Consider the following 19,459-nt stretch of genomic DNA (forward strand, 5'->3'; position numbering starts at 1 on the left):
TCGCCTTTGTTGCTTTAGCGAGGTAGCGTCAGGAACAGACGACTGAACCTTAGAGGGAAAAATCCTCACTTGGCTCCTCCTCTGTTCCTTCTGTTGGAAAAATAAAAGCGGTAATACGTGGGATAACTAAGGACAACTGGGGTTGGAGCACTCACCCAGTGGTAGAATAGTAATGAGAGCATTAGATAACATAAGAAAAAAGATTAATAACGCTAGATATGTTGTCGTATTCAATTCTCTGTGCATTAAAGAAAACCTACTCCCAGGTGTGTGTGTGTGTGTGTGTGTGTGGGTGTGTGTGTGTGTAGGTGTTACTGGCCTCCTTCTGCTCGAGGTTACACCACGGGCAAGGGAAGGCTACATCACTGGGAAACCATTCCCGTCAAAGAACTTTTCCAAGCATTAGAGTCCACATACCCTTGATGATGGAATCGGATCATCCTTGGGCACATCAAGAGCCTCTGGTAAGAGGCCATAGATAACACCAGGACTCCATTATCAGTGAACTGCATCAATTGGTCAAGGGCAATTGGGCTACCCAGTTAAGCACTCTGCTGCATATCTGCCCATTGCATTTAACTGGGTCCATTATGAGCCAGGTTTAGTTACAGCAGCTCAGTGGTAATGGATAAAACAGTATACGACACCACTAAAGCTGGAATAAAGAATATGTATGGAACCACATGATTTTAAATCATATATATATATATATATATATATATATATATATATATATATATATATATATATATATATATATATATATATATATATATATATTCTTTTTTTATACGCAACGGCTTTACGCAAATATAACATTTAATATCCACAGGATTAAAGTGGTGAAGACCTCACCATGAAAGGAAACACTTACATGACCTGAACAGTTCTGAATTCTCCGGACCAAAACTTGAATACACCTCAAAAAAAATATAGCCACTAATATCCTAAGACAAAGACCTCTGTGGGTGTGTGTGTGTGTCTATATTGATGTACGAAAACCATAAAGTCCTTTGAATGACCAGAGATTGGACTCCATCGATGGTCCGGTGCTGAAAACAGGAGAGCAGTTCAGTGACTTGAGGAAGACGTGGACTTTAACATCCCTCTGTTGTACAGTACTTGGAAGGACCTCTCCCTCAAGCTTGGTGGACGGGCGTCACGCGTTTCCAGAGGCGTGATGATGGAGACTCCCTTTTGCATGACTCTCCTCACGCTTCTGCTCCTCACTCCACAAGGTATGTGAATGTTTTGAGCCTTCCAAACTATTCATGGAAATAGTTTTGTACCTTCTTGAGTATTTCTGTAAACGTTTCGATGCCTTTTGAAGTATACATGTAAACGTTTTGAATTTTCTAAAGTATTTATGTAAACGTTTTGAGCTTTCTCAAGTATCAATATAAATGTTTTAAGCCTTCTAAAATATTCATGTGAAAGTTTTGATCTTTCTGAAGTATAAATGTAAAAGTTTTGAGCTTTCTAAAATTTTCATTTGGAGGTTTTTGAGCCCTTTGAATTATGTATGTGAAAGTTTTTTTTTTCTCTAATGTGTCTATGTAAAGGTCTTGTGCATTACGAAGTTTCTCTATATATGCTTTATGCTTTCCAAAATACTACTTTGAAAGTTTTAGAGTAAACTTCTAATATTCTGAAGTGTCACTGTAATTTTGTGCTTCCAAAATTGTCTATGTGAAAGTTTGGTGCTTTCCAAATTGTCTGTGTGAAAGTTTTGCTCTTCGATGTTATGAGCATTGCAATGTGCCTATGTGAATATCATGAAGTTTCCAATATTCTTTTTGCCTTCCAAAGTGTTTATACAGACGTTTTGAGCCTTTCAAAGTGTCTGTGTCATAGAGATGAATCTTTCAAAGAGTCAAAGTGAAAGTTTGGCGCCTTTCAAAGTATATGTGTCAATGACACGAGTCTTTCAAAGGGTTTATGTGAGAGTGTTTGGTCTTCCATTGTGTCTAAGATGTTTCCAAGTATTCCAAAGTATTTATGTGAAGATTTTGAATTTCTCAGAGCATCTGTGTGAAATCTCTAAACTTTCGAAAGTCTTCAGGTGAAAATTTTGGAATCGTTAGGGCATCTGTGTGCAATAGACAAACTTTTCCAAGAGTCTTTGAGAAAGTTTGGCGTTTGCCAATTCATCCTCAAGGTTTTTCATCATACCAAAGTGTCTATGTGAAGTCTTTTGAACACTTCAGACCGTCTATGTGGAAGTTTTCAAGTCTTTGAACGTGTTCATGAGTCTGCCTCGACGACAGAACAAAAATAGTTTCGTTAAGCACTTCGTTGCGACGGAGTTGGTAATCACCTAGTCCCTGCTTCTCGACACATGAAAGACCTCTGTGCTCTTGAGTTGTTCAGAAGTACTTTTAAAAGTTTCTCGAGAGCGAGAGAGTGAGTGAGTGAGTGAGAGGAAGGGAGCTCACTCGCTTTGTATTGTGCGAGAAATTCCTACCATGTTTAATTGAACTGCTGGGAAACACAGTGCTTAACTACTTAAAGGATTTATTAACGTGGGGTAGAATGCTGTACTGATACCACGCGTATCAATATATATATATATATATATATATATATGTATATATATATATATATATATATATATATATGATGATCTATGTGTGTCTATGTGAACGCTGTACAAGTCAGTTGAATGGTAAGTGCTCGATGTATTCTTTATAGATTATAAGAAACGTGCACCATGCAAAACTTTCTCTTTTATTGCTACTAATAATCTCCAAACTTGTTTCAGACTTCGGCTCCAAAGAGCAAATGACAGAAGTACTTTTCCTATACGAATATATATTTTCAGGGTATATATACTCGCATTTGTACTACTTACTTACCCGTTTCTTTGTTTGTCCGGCGAATTGCGCATGACAGCTAGAAAATGGATATCAGTGAATGCAAGCTTTTTTCGTCTGTTCATGGCGCTACTCCCTAGCATGAGATACAGGAAACTATGAAAAAAGATTATATATATATATATATATATATATATATATATATATACTTGTAATGTATATACACATGATATGTGATACGTACCATTTACCACCACACTCCGACGATCGAACCCCTGTCCATCTGTGTGGCAGCCGTTGCCGTAGTGGATTGTGAGTCGATTAAAAAAAACCTTTCTCCCTCGTCCAGGTCGTGAGGGGCAGTGTTCCCGTCTCGTGAAGATACACGAGGCATCACCAGATCCGTGAATCATACAATTGTTACGAAGGAGATGCTGCTTTAGGCTCGTCGTGGCCTTAGGGAAGGAGTCTACCTGGCTGCCACACAGATGGACTAGGGTTCGATTCTCGCGGTGTGTTCATAAATAGCTTTGTACCCTCGTGTTGCCCAGTTTCTTAACTTTGTATACGTGTCCTTTGTCTCTACTCCAGTGTATGCAAGTATGTTCGTGTGTGTGTATGTGTGTGTGTGTGTGTGTGTGTGTAGATGAGATGCATAGCATCATCTTACACCTTACGTGTCAACTAGAACTAAGCTACTATGCATTTAATCCGTATGTACCTACGTTCCTCATACTTGTTTCTATCTTGCCACTCATCTCCTCGCCATCCTTCTACCTCACCACGAATCATAGTTTCCCCGACTCTGCCACGGTCTTGAGGCCTTAACCTACCAGGACAAGAGACCCTGCAAGCTCGCAGTAGGTTTAGCAGCTTAGTTCCAATAGAACGTCTGTTTGGGATTCCATTAGGTGGGGAGGGAGTGAGTGAGCGAGTCCCGTTACCGAAATGGGGAGAGAGAGAGAGAGAGAGAGAGAGAGAGAGAGAGAGAGAGAGAGAGAGAGAGAGAGAGAGAGAGAGAGAGAGAGAGAGAGAGAGAGAGAGAGAGAGAGAGAGAGAGAGAGAGAGAGAGAGGTTCCGTTATCATAATGGGGATGTGGATGGGAGGGAGGATATAAGCAACTAGAAGGCACTGGTTAGCAACCCCGAGACACCAGGATACTCAACCCAGCAAGCCATTGTGGCTACGTGAGGCCCACGATCAAGCAGATGAGGAACCAGCGTGATGATACAGACGGATTTGGATCACAAGTCTGAAAAAAAACAAAGAAAACCGTTGAAGACATCCATCAGGATGCCCTAAGACTGAGGTGGATCAAGGGGTTCAAGAGAACCCGCTTGAAAGAAGAGGGACGACAGTGGAGGAAGTTTTAGAAAACAGAGAGTACGAGGATAAGAACGGGTGGCGAAGATTGACGGTGAGGCCAAAGGCTGACAGACCTTCCATAAGTCTACATGGCGTCTGGGGAGAGATGTGAGAATGTTTATACCCCTTTAGGGAATGCAAGTCTACCACTGACTCGAATTATCTTTGGTTTTCGCTTCTCACTTTTTCCCTTCCTCATTATACGAATATATATATATATATATATATATATATATATATATATATATATATATATATATATATATATATATATATATATATATATATATATATATATATATATATATATATATATATATATATATATATATATATATATATATATATATATATATATATATATATATATATATATATATATATATATATATATATATATATATATATATATATCGCAATTATATCTTCTTATTGTGGGCTTGAGACATCAATCGTTCGTTTGGTAGGAGAGTAAGATGAAATGGGTGTTGAATCAATCAGGAAAATAATAGACATGAAAGATCCTTATTTCCCTGAAGCCCCTTGAGAGTCCAACGCTCGCCAGAGTTCTCAAAAGTCTCTGTATTTAGTCGAAAGAAGAAGAAAAAAAAATAATACTTTCTTTTTTTCCCTTCACGCCAAAGTTACGAATAAAACAATGGGGAAATTTTGAGAGAGAAAAGTTTTCCTTGAGGAGTTGGCAGTCTTATTAAGAAAGATGATAATTAGATTCAACTTATAGGCGTGGAAGGGGGGAAAAAAACGAGTGAAACCCGTGGCGAACAAAAGTGTGGAAAGTCAATTGAAACTCGCGTTGCATTCACCCTTCCTAACTCTACTGAATAGCCACCTCCAAGTACTAGAAATATCAAGTGAAGGTCCTTTGAATTTTTTCTACTAGTCTAGTCTGTGTCCTCGTTCTGCATCAGTCTTCTCTATGGGAAGGAGACAAGGATGTGGTTTTTCTTTTCCTGGGGCGGTCGTTGTATTCGCATGATTATTCGCTTTGTGTTGTGGCTTGGCGATCTCTCTCTCATTCGTATCCCTACCTCACAACTCCAGTTGGTGGGGGAGTTTTCAGTGGCTGGATAATATGACAATTTCATATTCACTTTGTATGTGACCGGCATCTTTGTAATTGATGTGAGGAATTAGACAACATATCAAAATTATAATTCCTTCTAAAGAGCAAAGACACACACACACACACACACACACACACACACACACACACACACACACACACACACATCAGACAGTATAGGCTGTAGACAGCAGCCACCCACCCTTGGGAAGCACTACGCTCCTGACGTATAGTGGTGAGGAGATGCCCTTAGCCATCTTACACCCTCAGTATCAGGACTTCTGGTCTTACTTTCATTCCCCTTAAAACTTAGCTACCGGGCTGAACTTAATATCATTTCTTAGCAATGTTCACTTTGTCTTTGCGCTTTCCCTCATTGTCTGTTCTTCAGAGTGTTCTTCACATTTTCATCTGTTTCTTTAGCCTCCTCTTTTTTATGTAAGTCCTTGGTATCAACGTCTGCCAAAAATGGGAGCCTTACCAATAAAAGAACACAAACATCCACTATATCACTTAATGTAGTAACCTGAAATGGAAAATGAAGAATACAAGGAAGATACACAGATCTTCGAATGGTTTCCTTTCCGTTACTATATGATGCAGTATAATCATCACACTATAATGGGAAAAAGAAATACATAGCAGTTATAATTATTTAGTTTATCCTGCTATATTTGCATATAAGGATACTTCATTTACATGCTGGGAATCAATGATGAAATTGGGAAATCTATTGCCTCAGAATTTAGAATTCCTGAACAGATGGTTCTTGAGAATCATACCTTTATAGTTTAACTTTTGCTGGGGATGTAGACTTTATTTTCACATAGTTGACCTATTACGTATGTAGTCAACTTCATATCCATTTGCGACAACTAAGGAACTTTATGGTTAAACACATAATCCCCGAGAGATTCAGATACTCTTGATCGACATTTCTCTTTCTCGAACTAGATTCCAACTGACAACTGTCCTCAACACGGGCTTATAACTTTCTGACCCTGAAATTCCTCGTCTTGAGCCAACACGAATGCAGTGGACTGGACTTGCATCTATCCTCTTGCTGGAATCCACCATTAGATTCCTGAACTCACTAAGATTACTAATTTTCTACTTAATGAATGCAATCAACACACCCTTGCTTGACTGCAAACTCATTCTATCCCCTCATGTTCCGTTCCTCTTCAAACCCTAAATCCCATCTATCACCCAAACCTACAAAAATACTTTTAACTCCTTTTTTTCGGGGGCGAAGGGAGCCTACATTTGTGTATCACTAAGTTCTCATCCCCCAGCTGGTGCACCGAATGTTAGCTTGTCCACAAATTTTGAATATTTATTCTAGTTCAGTTTCCACTGCTGCCGCAGTGGTGGTGGGTCCACTGGCGTTAGTGGTTGGACTAAACAGAGGACAGACTGACATGGAAAAGAAGTAGAAACACTGGAGAAATACACTGAACAACTGATATTATTAGGATTCTGTCAAAGGGAATTTCACAGAGGTTAGGAAAACGAGAAATACCTACAGATATTAAACGAGGTTAATGTGAGCCATCGACCTCTGCGACACGAACCCAAAAATATATAAAATTGTTGAACGAGACTCAAGGGAGTTCTCGATCGCGTTCATCTGACCAACCAACCAACCAAAACTCCGTTTTCCTACAACGAAATTTCCATTTTCTTTTCCTTTTTATTTGCCTTTCCTCCGGAAAACAACTGATAAAGAGTTATATTTTCATCTGATATTTTAATTTCCACGCTCCGGAAGATCTAATAGTTGAATTATTAATCATTTCCTAAATCTTATGCACTTCCCTTAGTTATTTTGAATCATATACATCATAATGCATATATATATATATATATATATATATATATATATATATATATATATATATATATATATATATATATATATATATATATATATATATATATATATATGTATATATATATATACATATATATATATTTTAGGTCGCTCACTCTCGAGGGAAAAAAGACAATCAGTCATTCTTTTAGTGATGGTGTGTCTGTCTCTCTTAATGGAAGGCATGTTGCAGGAGGGGTGAGCACGGACGGTGGTAAAGACTCGCTCAGTTCTGACCTGTGCAGGTGGAACAAACTGACACCAGATCAGTCAACCACACCCCCCCCTCGCACTGGCAGTACTGACACGCCATATCTGTGGGACGCAGGCAGCGGCTTGTAGGACGATGGCGTGACGGAGCCAGCTCAGGGGGCACGCAAGCGGCCAGCTCCGGGAGAGCGCAGATGACGAAGTAATAATACCCGTAAGGGTGGAGGAGAGAGAGAGAGAGAGAGAGAGAGAGAGAGAGAGAGAGAGAGAGAGAGAGAGAGAGAGAGAGAGAGAGAGAGAGAGAGAGAGAGAGAGAGAGAGAGAGAGAACTCTCATCAGAGCGAAGAGAAAAGGGCGCAGGTTGGAATGAGAGTTGATACGTATAGAATGGAACTCTGGTTTTCACTAATGTATGTCATAAGCGATTTTGAAGATACAGTTCCTCTAAACGTGTGAGCTGTCGTATATACAGAACACAACTTTCAGTATAACTTAAGTATCTGCCATGAAAAATAGTACATTCTTTATACGATCAAATTTCCTAGTTATTTTTGATACGTATATTAAGCTTCGTTAGTGGAGTTTCCTGTGCGATTGAAAACTAAATTTATATCAATCATAATAACAAAATCCAGGGATGAGATGGATGAATATCCATAGGAAGTATGAAATTCAAGAGGAGTTTTATTTAAGGAAGCAGGAGAAATTATAGTCGTGGAAGCATTGAATCTGACCAGATTGTATGAGTGAGAAGCCATGGATATCCAATAGCGAGGTGAGTGAAAGTGAGGCGAAAATAGAGGGTCTATGTGAGAAGTGTTGGCATATGAAATTGGTGGAAGAGAAAAGAGTTGAATGATCATCACAGGAAAGAGGATTATAGGCTGCGTGATAACTATCGTCGAAGAAAAGTAAGGAGACAGAAGATAGCCATGAGGAACACCAAGTCGAATGATTGAAAAGAAAATAGGAAATTAGTTTGCAGAACAAAAGCGAAAGCCAAGAGATGGAAGTTCTGAAATCCGAGACTTATGCCAAGTGGAATTCAAGGACCACGACCTGAAATTCACAGAAATCCCTTATGGAAGTGGATCAGATACGGGTAAAACTGGAACGATATGTCCTTACATTAGATCGAATCCTGCTGGAGCTATGCTGGTGATCGGAGAAGAAAATGCCTACGAAACTTAAAGTACTTGAGAAGCTGAGGACTGAGAACAGGTTGAAGTACAGGAAAATGTATAATAATAGCCAAAAAGGATTAGCTTGAACTTCCTCGTTTAGATTGAGAGGCTAAATAGACGAGCAAGCACAGGTGAAATCTAGGAGGTACGTTTTTTGAGGACATAAAGGAAGGTAGTATCAGATCTGTATGCTTTATTTTCCGCAGTAGACTTGAGTCCTCTTTAGCCTAAGTGTCATGGGAATATAATGCTGTCCTCAGGGTAAATGAAAGGTAAGTCTGGAGGACAACGGATGACAGAGTAGTCCATATTATATCAAAACGGATATGAAATATCCAAAGAGTGTGGCATTACCGTTTAGGGAGACAAATATAGACTCATCCCGTATCATGAAAAAAAAAAGGAGGAGAGGTCGATTCGTAAAGGCTGTGGGAGATAATCTTAGATAAGGACCAGAAAGATTTATTACCGAGAAAAGAGGAGAGAAAGGTTAGCACACTTCCTTCACATGAAGGCATTTTTGACCATATAGAACAGTAGATTCGCAGCGATTACTGGCGTAAATGAAGGCTACGGAGGAGTCTGATAATGCAGAGGATTTTCATAGAAGCTACAACCGGCCCTGGTCCGTATGATGCTCGAAGCAAAGTTATGAAGCAATGGGTTTGAAAGTGACACAGTCTTTCTACCACAAATGGATCTGTGTTGTCCAATACGTGTTGGAATGACGTCTGTGATGCTTTGAAAAACAGCGAGAAACATCATACGAGAAGATATAGTCAACTCTGGGACTTTCGAAGGAGAAATTTGTAAATTACTCACTCATTTATCAGGAAAGGCCATAGTGGGTATTGGGAGTGGGATACAGAAGCCGTCCAAACAGAGGTGCTAGCTACAGGACTGATATGAAGATCCCCCAGTTCAGATAAGACTGTCTTGCGATAGTGGCAGAGGTTCAAGATGGAAAATGGGATGGTGTTGGAAATCTGATTCTGCTGATCGGGGACACGAGCAGGATGTCTGATAAGTTGTTCCAGATCGATGAGAAAAGAGGAAGGGTGTTCGACCTCTTTCTCCTGAGAAGTGTGACGAGGGTGTGGGGTTGGCAGTCATTTCCTCCTGCATCAAATGTCTTATTTTCGCTGAGAATCTCAGAACAAGTGCGAAATGACACCACTGCCTTGTATTATTGAGCTGAGGTGCTTCAAGTATACTACTCGGTGGAATTAAGCCAAGAAGTAGCTGAATCATATCATTAGAGCAGAATATTGTAGTATTCAAACACATAACACGGTATATGTGTACATACATATGTGTATGTGTGTGTGTGTGTGTGTGTGTGTGTGTGTGTGTGTGTGTATATGTGTGTGTGTGTGTGTGTGTGTGTGTGTAGGTATACGAATGCACATAAATCATCCTACATTCGGGTCATGAATTCGACAAATCTCAGACACAAAATATATTCATAATTCTCCATCATTAAACGCTTGCATACTTCAGCGAACCCATCGCTGGGAAAAATAGAAAATCCCCCCCATGATTTATCCGCCTGAGCAGGTGCGAGCGGTGTGTTGCATCATATATATTGGCAAGGGCAAATGCATACATCACCAATGCGGCTTTACGCGTCCTCCTCCCGCTGTTGTCCAGCTCGCGGCGATAAGCAGATCGCAAGGGTTATCACTCTCTGAGGGAAGGTATAGCCATAAGGCTATGATTCTCCTGTGTCTTTTAGTTATAGAGGTGCAGAATCGTGCAATATGAATGGTAAGTATACTGATGTCGACCCTCTTTTGTTTGCTGAAGAGTATACAAGATTAGGAGCATTGTTTTGCCTTCTAGTACCACCCTCCTTCCTTTTTGCACCTTCAAGATAAGCCAAGATGGCTTTCTTGTGTCTGGGGAGTGGTATAGAAAATAGGAACACAGAGAGATAGATTTGTCATATGGATAGCCCGTCATACGCAATGTGTTTTGTTTATTTCCAAATATATTATTACCTATTTAGTGTCATTTTTCCCACGTTCTCGGTCTTGTGAATCGTGTATGTACTTTATATGATACATGTTTCATATATATATATATATATATATATATATATATATATATATATATATATACATATATATATATATATATATATATATATATATATATATATATATATATATATATATATATATATATATATATATATATATATATTCTCATCTCCGTGGTTACATGAATATTAGACATAGAGGATGGCATTCGACCTCTGATGCTTCTGTAGAAGAACGTGTTTTAAATTCTTTTTAAGGTTTCAAAATGAGAAAAGACCTTCCGAAACGCTGGCACAAAAAAAGCGTATCTATTCAAGTTCCCGAAGCTTATCTGAGCTGTGTGAGGGAAAGTTTGGGTGAAATACTCTCCTCACACCACCGCTACCACCACCACATTAGTACCACACACACTACCATCACCACCACAGCATCAGTACCACACACCCTACCATCACCACCACAGCATCTGTACCACACACCCTACCATCACCACCACAGCATTTGTACCACACACCCTACCATCACCACCACAGCATCTGTACCACACACCCTACCATCACCACCACAGCATCTGTACCACACACCCTACCATCACCACCACAGCATCTGTACCACACACCCTACCATCACCACCACAGCATCTGTACCACACACCCTACCATCACCACCACAGCATCTGTACCACACACCCTACCATCACCACCACAGCATCTGTACCACACACCCTACCATCACCACCACAGCATCTGTACCACACACCCTACCATCACCACCACAGCATCTGTACCACACACCCTACCATCACCACCACAGCATCTGTACCACACACCCTACCATCACCACCACAGCATCTGTACCACACACCCTACCATCACCACCACAGCATCTGTACCACACACCCTACCATCACCACCACAGCATCTGTACCACACACCCTACCATCACCACCACAGCATCTGTACCACACACCCTACCATCACCACCACAGCATCTGTACCACACACCCTACCATCACCACCACAGCATCTGTACCACACACCCTACCATCACCACCACAGCATCTGTACCACACACCCTACCATCACCACCACAGCATCTGTACCACACACCCTACCATCACCACCACAGCATCTGTACCACACACCCTACCATCACCACCACAGCATCTGTACCACACACCCTACCATCACCACCACAGCATCTGTACCACACACCCTACCATCACCACCACAGCATCTGTACCACACACCCTACCATCACCACCACAGCATCTGTACCACACACCCTACCATCACCACCACAGCATCTGTACCACACACCCTACCATCACCACCACAGCATCTGTACCACACACCCTACCATCACCACCACAGCATCTGTACCACACACCCTACCATCACCACCACAGCATCTGTACCACACACCCTACCATCACCACCACAGCATCTGTACCACACACCCTACCATCACCACCACAGCATCTGTACCACACACCCTACCATCACCACCACAGCATCTGTACCACACACCCTACCATCACCACCACAGCATCTGTACCACACACCCTACCATCACCACCACAGCATCTGTACCACACACCCTACCATCACCACCACAGCATCTGTACCACACACCCTACCATCACCACCACAGCATCTGTACCACACACCCTACCATCACCACCACAGCATCTGTACCACACACCCTACCATCACCACCACAGCATCTGTACCACACACCCTACCATCACCACCACAGCATCTGTACCACACACCCTACCATCACCACCACAGCATCTGTACCACACACCCTACCATCACCACCACAGCATCTGTACCACACACCCTACCATCACCACCACAGCATCTGTACCACACACCCTACCATCACCACCACAGCATCTGTACCACACACCCTACCATCACCACCACAGCATCTGTACCACACACCCTACCATCACCACCACAGCATCTGTACCACACACCCTACCATCACCACCACAGCATCTGTACCACACACCCTACCATCACCACCACAGCATCTGTACCACACACCCTACCATCACCACCACAGCATCTGTACCACACACCCTACCATCACCACCACAGCATCTGTACCACACACCCTACCATCACCACCACAGCATCTGTACCACACACCCTACCATCACCACCACAGCATCTGTACCACACACCCTACCATCACCACCACAGCATCTGTACCACACACCCTACCATCACCACCACAGCATCTGTACCACACACCCTACCATCACCACCACAGCATCTGTACCACACACCCTACCATCACCACCACAGCATCTGTACCACACACCCTACCATCACCACCACAGCATCTGTACCACACACCCTACCATCACCACCACAGCATCTGTACCACACACCCTACCATCACCACCACAGCATCTGTACCACACACCCTACCATCACCACCACAGCATCTGTACCACACACCCTACCATCACCACCACAGCATCTGTACCACACACCCTACCATCACCACCACAGCATCTGTACCACACACCCTACCATCACCACCACAGCATCTGTACCACACACCCTACCATCACCACCACAGCATCTGTACCACACACCCTACCATCACCACCACAGCATCTGTACCACACACCCTACCATCACCACCACAGCATCTGTACCACACACCCTACCATCACCACCACAGCATCTGTACCACACACCCTACCATCACCACCACAGCATCTGTACCACACACCCTACCATCACCACCACAGCATCTGTACCACACACCCTACCATCACCACCACAGCATCTGTACCACACACCCTACCATCACCACCACAGCATCTGTACCACACACCCTACCATCACCACCACAGCATCTGTACCACACACCCTACCATCACCACCACAGCATCTGTACCACACACCCTACCATCACCACCACAGCATCTGTACCACACACCCTACCATCACCACCACAGCATCTGTACCACACACCCTACCATCACCACCACAGCATCTGTACCACACACCCTACCATCACCACCACAGCATCTGTACCACACACCCTACCATCACCACCACAGCATCTGTACCACACACCCTACCATCACCACCACAGCATCTGTACCACACACCCTACCATCACCACCACAGCATCTGTACCACACACCCTACCATCACCACCACAGCATCTGTACCACACACCCTACCATCACCACCACAGCATCTGTACCACACACCCTATGTTATATATATATATTATATATAATATATATATATATATATAAAATATATTATATATATATATATATATATATATATATATATATTATATATATATATATATATATACATATATATATATATATATATATATATATATATATATATATATATATATATTTCTATACGTACATATACCAGCTAGGCATTTTCGAAATCCTACAGCTATAATATGATAGGGCCTTTTCGTTACACCAGATGGCAGGTCGTTTGTCTAAATCTTTGAGCCATGGATCTGACATTATTGTCCAGGGACAGTGGAGCAACCAGTGTTTATACCAGGTAAAACAGCTGTGGGCATCCATGGGAGAAACGTTCGCACATAAATCCTGTTTGTGCTCAGAGGCGAGTGGAAGCTGGTGAGAATAAACTATATATTCATAAAGTTGCAACATGGCCAAGGGGATGAAAGATTGAACATATTTCGCTCTCCGTATTCTTTTTTCCACTCTTCAGTTTCATTTTTGCAAGTTTTCATTTTTTTTACGGATGATACGTATCATATATATGTGTATATGTACATGTTATGGTAAACGTGGCAGGCGAATTTCTTCGGCTAATGTTACGCTAAGAAAAATAAAATGCTTCTCCAGCTGTAAGTAATGCGTATTTGTAAACATATTTATAATGGATAGGACAGAGACCTAGAATTCGTCTTGAGATATCAATTATTATGGGGAACAGAAAATGGGCAAAGTGATATTTATACGATTGTTTGGGCCGGGGTGAAAATGCTGAGCCAACCCCGCCACCATCACCTCTCGCTACCAAGCATCCTTCGTCCTTGGGTTTCAGTTCATCGCCAAAACCCACACTGTACCCACTTACCCGAGCTTGTTCAGACCACTACAAGGACAACCCTGTCGCACTCATTACCAACAACATCATTAGATAGTTCTTTACCTAACGAGAGGCAAAATAGATAGTTAGTCAAACATATATGGTTCAAGACAGGGGCCCACACTTAATGTTTTTGATTTGTATGAGCTTCTGTTGCACGGACGTATCTCTATATGACTGTGTGTGTGTGTGTGTGTGTGTGAGTGATCACTATTTGTTGTGTTACAGGGAGAGAGTTTTACACTCCTGTTAGGCCCGTCTCCTAACCTTGTATATATATATATATATACCATGTCTTCACTCCTGTACACACACACACACACACACACACACACACACACACACACACACACACACACAAATCTCTTCAGACAGTACTCATCCCTCAGCCAGCCTCAGGGAGGATGAACGGCATGGTTGTCTGTAGACCGTCTGTCGCACCCAGGATTCGAAACAGGGCGAGCCAGTGAGTGAATCATGGTCAACAATGCGAATCAGTACACAAAACAAGCGTGTGTTTGTGTTTGTGCCCTTCTGTGAATAATCAAAAAACAAAGAAATATAGATATTCATTTACAATGATTCGCTGTCTTAAAAAACTGTCTCTTTTCATAGGATTAAATCGTAAGACTCTTCAGTCCTAAGATACTCCAACTCCACAGCACTGACATGGAAGAGGATCTTGTTATCAAACTCACACTAACCACCAGAACAATTGCTTCATACTTTACGGTTTAGGAGAATTTGTTCTCGTCTTTGTTAACCAACAAGAGCATTAGATTACCTTTTTTTTGACTAACTCCCAGAGAGCCTTTGTATCATAGCCTTTACCGACAGTCAGAATGCATTCTTATAGCGCGTCACTAACTACGAGAGAGCATTTATGTCAATTAGCGTCACTAATTGCCAGAAAGGTTTTAGTATTATCCCTCCCTAGCTGCCAGAGAGCATATGTATTCATTATATTTTTCGCTTCGTGTTTAGTCAAGCAGAAGGTAAAATGATTTAAATAAACAGAAAAGTTTTTAAAAAATATTAGCTAATCATAATCAAAGCTTTTGTAATCATTTAGAATTTTCTCTCCAGCACAATGCAGTTAAAGCCCGACGTAATTCGCACTTTGAAGTGTTATTTTCAAAACGTATAAAGGTAATTTGCATGTAATGAAAATGAAAAAATTGCATAAAAGAATTATCAAATATGTTATCAAAAAGTTGTATCTTGACAATGGAATGGTATTGTAACTTGTCTCTATGTGTGTGTGTGTGTGTGTGTGTGTGTGTGTGTGTGTGTGTGTGTGTGTGTGTGTGTGTGTGTGTGTGTGTGTGCGTGTGTGAATGCGACCCTGGTAAGTGATGCTTATAAGGGGTGACGTAAGCGGATGGGGCCAATTGCCTACGTCATAGTTGAATGCCAGCTGCTCCGACCTTCCCTTGGCTTATGTTTACAATGCTTCCAGCCTCTTATCCCTCATCTTCATTGAGAAAGTCCTCTGTGACCTCTAAGTATATATCAAACGTATGGTGATAAGCTCTGCTCTGATGTTCACGTCTCTACATTGAACTTGTTGAACTTCTCGTAACAGCTATTCTATCTCTTGAGGTTGAACTTGATACATAACCCTTGTGAAGTTCATTTCCTCAGGTTAAACATGATCACCTTCTCTTGTGATGATCGTATCTTTAGGTTGAACACTCTTTAGGACGATCGAGCGAACATGCACGTTAACATTTCCCTATCTGCATCAGTATCTACACCTACATCTACGTTAATGGACAAAGTAACAGCATGTTGGACGAAGGAGCGTGTGGAGCAATGAGGAAAACAGGAAAAACTATAATTTGTTATTTACGTAAAGTACTTAAGAGAACATACACACACTGTGGTATTACCCACACGAAGGCAACAAAAGACGGAACATAAAAGCTTCAGTATGCAAGGGACTGGTTGACACGACCAACAATGAACTTGACAAGAATAATAGACGCCGTGAATGAAGAGACTCCGTGCCCCATTTTCTTTACGATGACTCGCAAACAAATACAATGGGTAGGAGGACGTAAGGCCAGAGAAGTGTTTAAAGGGAATTTAGGGAAGGATTTCTTAAGGAAAAGAACTGTAAGACTCGCGGAAATGATCTAAGGGGAAAAGGAAGCAAGTAGACTTAAACTAAAGGATTTAAGAATGTCACATAACAAGGACGTATATATAATAAGGTGGGGGCCGCCAATGTCTCTTCCTAAATTCAACTAGTAGTTGATAACATATCCATGATAACATATCCTGCACAGGTAAGTCGGAAGCAATTTTCTAGACCTCATCACACGATAAAAGAGCCAGACTTAAAATCTTAATATTTCCGTCCACCAATGGATGAAAAACCCTGCTATTTCAGTACATTTCATTTCTTCTGGGAGTCTAAAATACGGGTTTTATCTCACAAGAGGAATTACCATTTCAGGGTGATAAATGATTGGTTTGACGATCTCTGTATATTGCAAATATCTGTTGTGTGTACCAGAATGATTTTCGTACCAGAATCATATTTTCATTTCGAGTGTGAGATGAAAGTCTACTAAAGGAGATGTGAGTGGTTTATCCCCTCCTACAGTAAACCCAGGGTGGACACACACACACACACACACACACACACACAGACACACACCCACACCACCTGGTCGCCTTCAGCCTAACAGAATGTGCACCACACTACCGAAGTGCCGTAACCACAGTATCGTCATGTCACCGCTCCATCCTTCCTCACTACCACAACTTTCTTTTACCAGCATGCGATTGAAAACGATATAGTCACAGTAACAGGTTCTCCATCCATGCTGAGGTCTCGCGAGAGCGTCATGCGGGCGAGAACCTGCTACTGGAGAGAGCGGAGGTAGGGTTGTCAAAGCTACCTTGTAGGTGTTCACTAATGTATGTGGTAAATGGAAACAGATGATACAGATAGGTGTTTTTGTTGGGAGAGTAGGGTATGTGTGCGAGTGGGAAGGGAGAAGGGTCAGTGGTTCCCAGTCAATGGTCGAGAGTGTGTAATGCCACCATGGCTGTTTAATCTATTCATGTACGAAATGGGGCTAAAAGGTAAATGGGAGGGGACTGAGGACCTAAATGCATTACGGAGTTTGTTCAAAAAAGATGCCAGTGTCTGTAAGACCAAAGATGGGCATATTTGAAGGTAGAGCAGTCCTGTTGTGTGGATATGACTCTTTTGAGGCTCTGAATGCAGAAGAACGAAAGAGGGTTGGCGTGTTGAAGATAAATTGCCTGAGGCAAAGAAAAAATGATTGAAAGGGTTTATTTGTCGAGAATGGTGGAGGGAGCAAGAGGAGTGGGGGAGACCGAGCCGGAAATAGAATGATAAAGCGGGAGAGAACCATGGGGTATCGGGGCTTGAACTTTACGGGGGAAGGAGGATGAGAGTTATGCTTGGAATAAACTACTTTGGATCAATATGGTACATGGGGGGCGAAAGTATTTGAATGGGTGGAACCATGGTATATGAACTGATCAAAATAAACGCTTGGGTAGTCTGTGAGTGTTGACTGCGGATGGCGTGCTCTGGACACCGTGCAGTATAGATGACAGCTACAGATTGGATGAGTGCATGTGACGCTGCTCTTTGTTTGTTCTGACGCTTCTTCGATGAGGCAAGAAAATCAATTATATATATATATATATATATATATATATATATATATATATATATATATATATATATATATATATATATATATATCTTTTTTTTTCTTTCAAACTATTCGCCATTTCCCGCATTAGCGAGGTAGCGTTAAGAACAGAGGACTGGGCCTTTGAGGGAATAATCCTCACCTGGCCCTCTTCTCTGTTCCTTCTTTTGGAAAATAAAAAACATATATATGTATATGTATATATACATTTACCTGTAGTATACAACGTCTAGATCATGATCATTGATACTGCACATAATCCATAATTTCCAGAATACTTTACGACAGATAAATCTTTACGATTTGGTTGGGCGCATATTCTACTCTTGCTGGCGACTCTAGGAAACGTAACCCTACCATGAATTTCTCAGTGCTCAGCGCTGCCCATGTTTCTCCTCACAGCTCACGAGACATCAGGGGTCACAGAGACATAAGGAAAGCAACATCACGATGGTCAGAGAACTTTCAGTGAAGTAGATGACAGAGCTGGCGTCCAGGTCGCGTCGACCATAAATATAAATTCGAAACCCGATCCCCATTTCTCGCGTCTGGTTATAACTATATTTATTGCCGATAGAAAAAAAAAAACGGTCGTCCACGTTTCCTCACAAATTTAAAGTAATCTAATGTGGCATTACTCCATGGCTGAACGTTAAGAAAAGAGAAAAAAATTCAAGTTGCATAAATGTCTGACGACAGGCAGCGAGCGGTGGCTAGAATATTATAAACAAAAGAATTCGAGAAGCACTTTTGAGGAATTGAAACAGTACTAAAGCAGGTAATAAAAATCATTAAAGATATGAGATATGCATGAAGGAAAACCATAAGTAAACTTCAAATTTGGGGACTGATCATAAGGTGTAAATATATATATATATATATATATATATATATATATATATATATATATATATATATATAATTTTTCTATTTCTTTATCATACTTTGTCGCTGTCTCCCGCGTTAGCGAGGTAGAGCAAGGAAACAGACGAAAGAATGGCCCAACCCACCCACATACACATGTGCATACATACATGCCCACACACGTACATATACATA

At 41.4% G+C, this 19,459-nt stretch overlaps 1 protein-coding gene across 1 annotated transcript in view; it reads left to right on the forward strand.

Moving 5' to 3' along the window:
• Positions 1-837: 837 nt before the first annotated feature.
• The window catches only part of LOC139760129 (lachesin-like), a 79,435-nt gene continuing 60,813 nt past the window's right edge, over positions 838-19,459 (forward strand). The window contains exon 1 of the mRNA XM_071683013.1: positions 838-1,238. Within this exon, the coding sequence (XP_071539114.1) occupies positions 1,181-1,238 (58 nt within the window). The 5' untranslated portion in view covers positions 838-1,180. The remainder of the gene's footprint in view (positions 1,239-19,459) is intronic.

This window comes from Panulirus ornatus, chromosome 35 (genome assembly GCF_036320965.1).
Source record: "Panulirus ornatus isolate Po-2019 chromosome 35, ASM3632096v1, whole genome shotgun sequence".
NCBI classification, from domain to species: domain Eukaryota; kingdom Metazoa; phylum Arthropoda; class Malacostraca; order Decapoda; family Palinuridae; genus Panulirus; species Panulirus ornatus.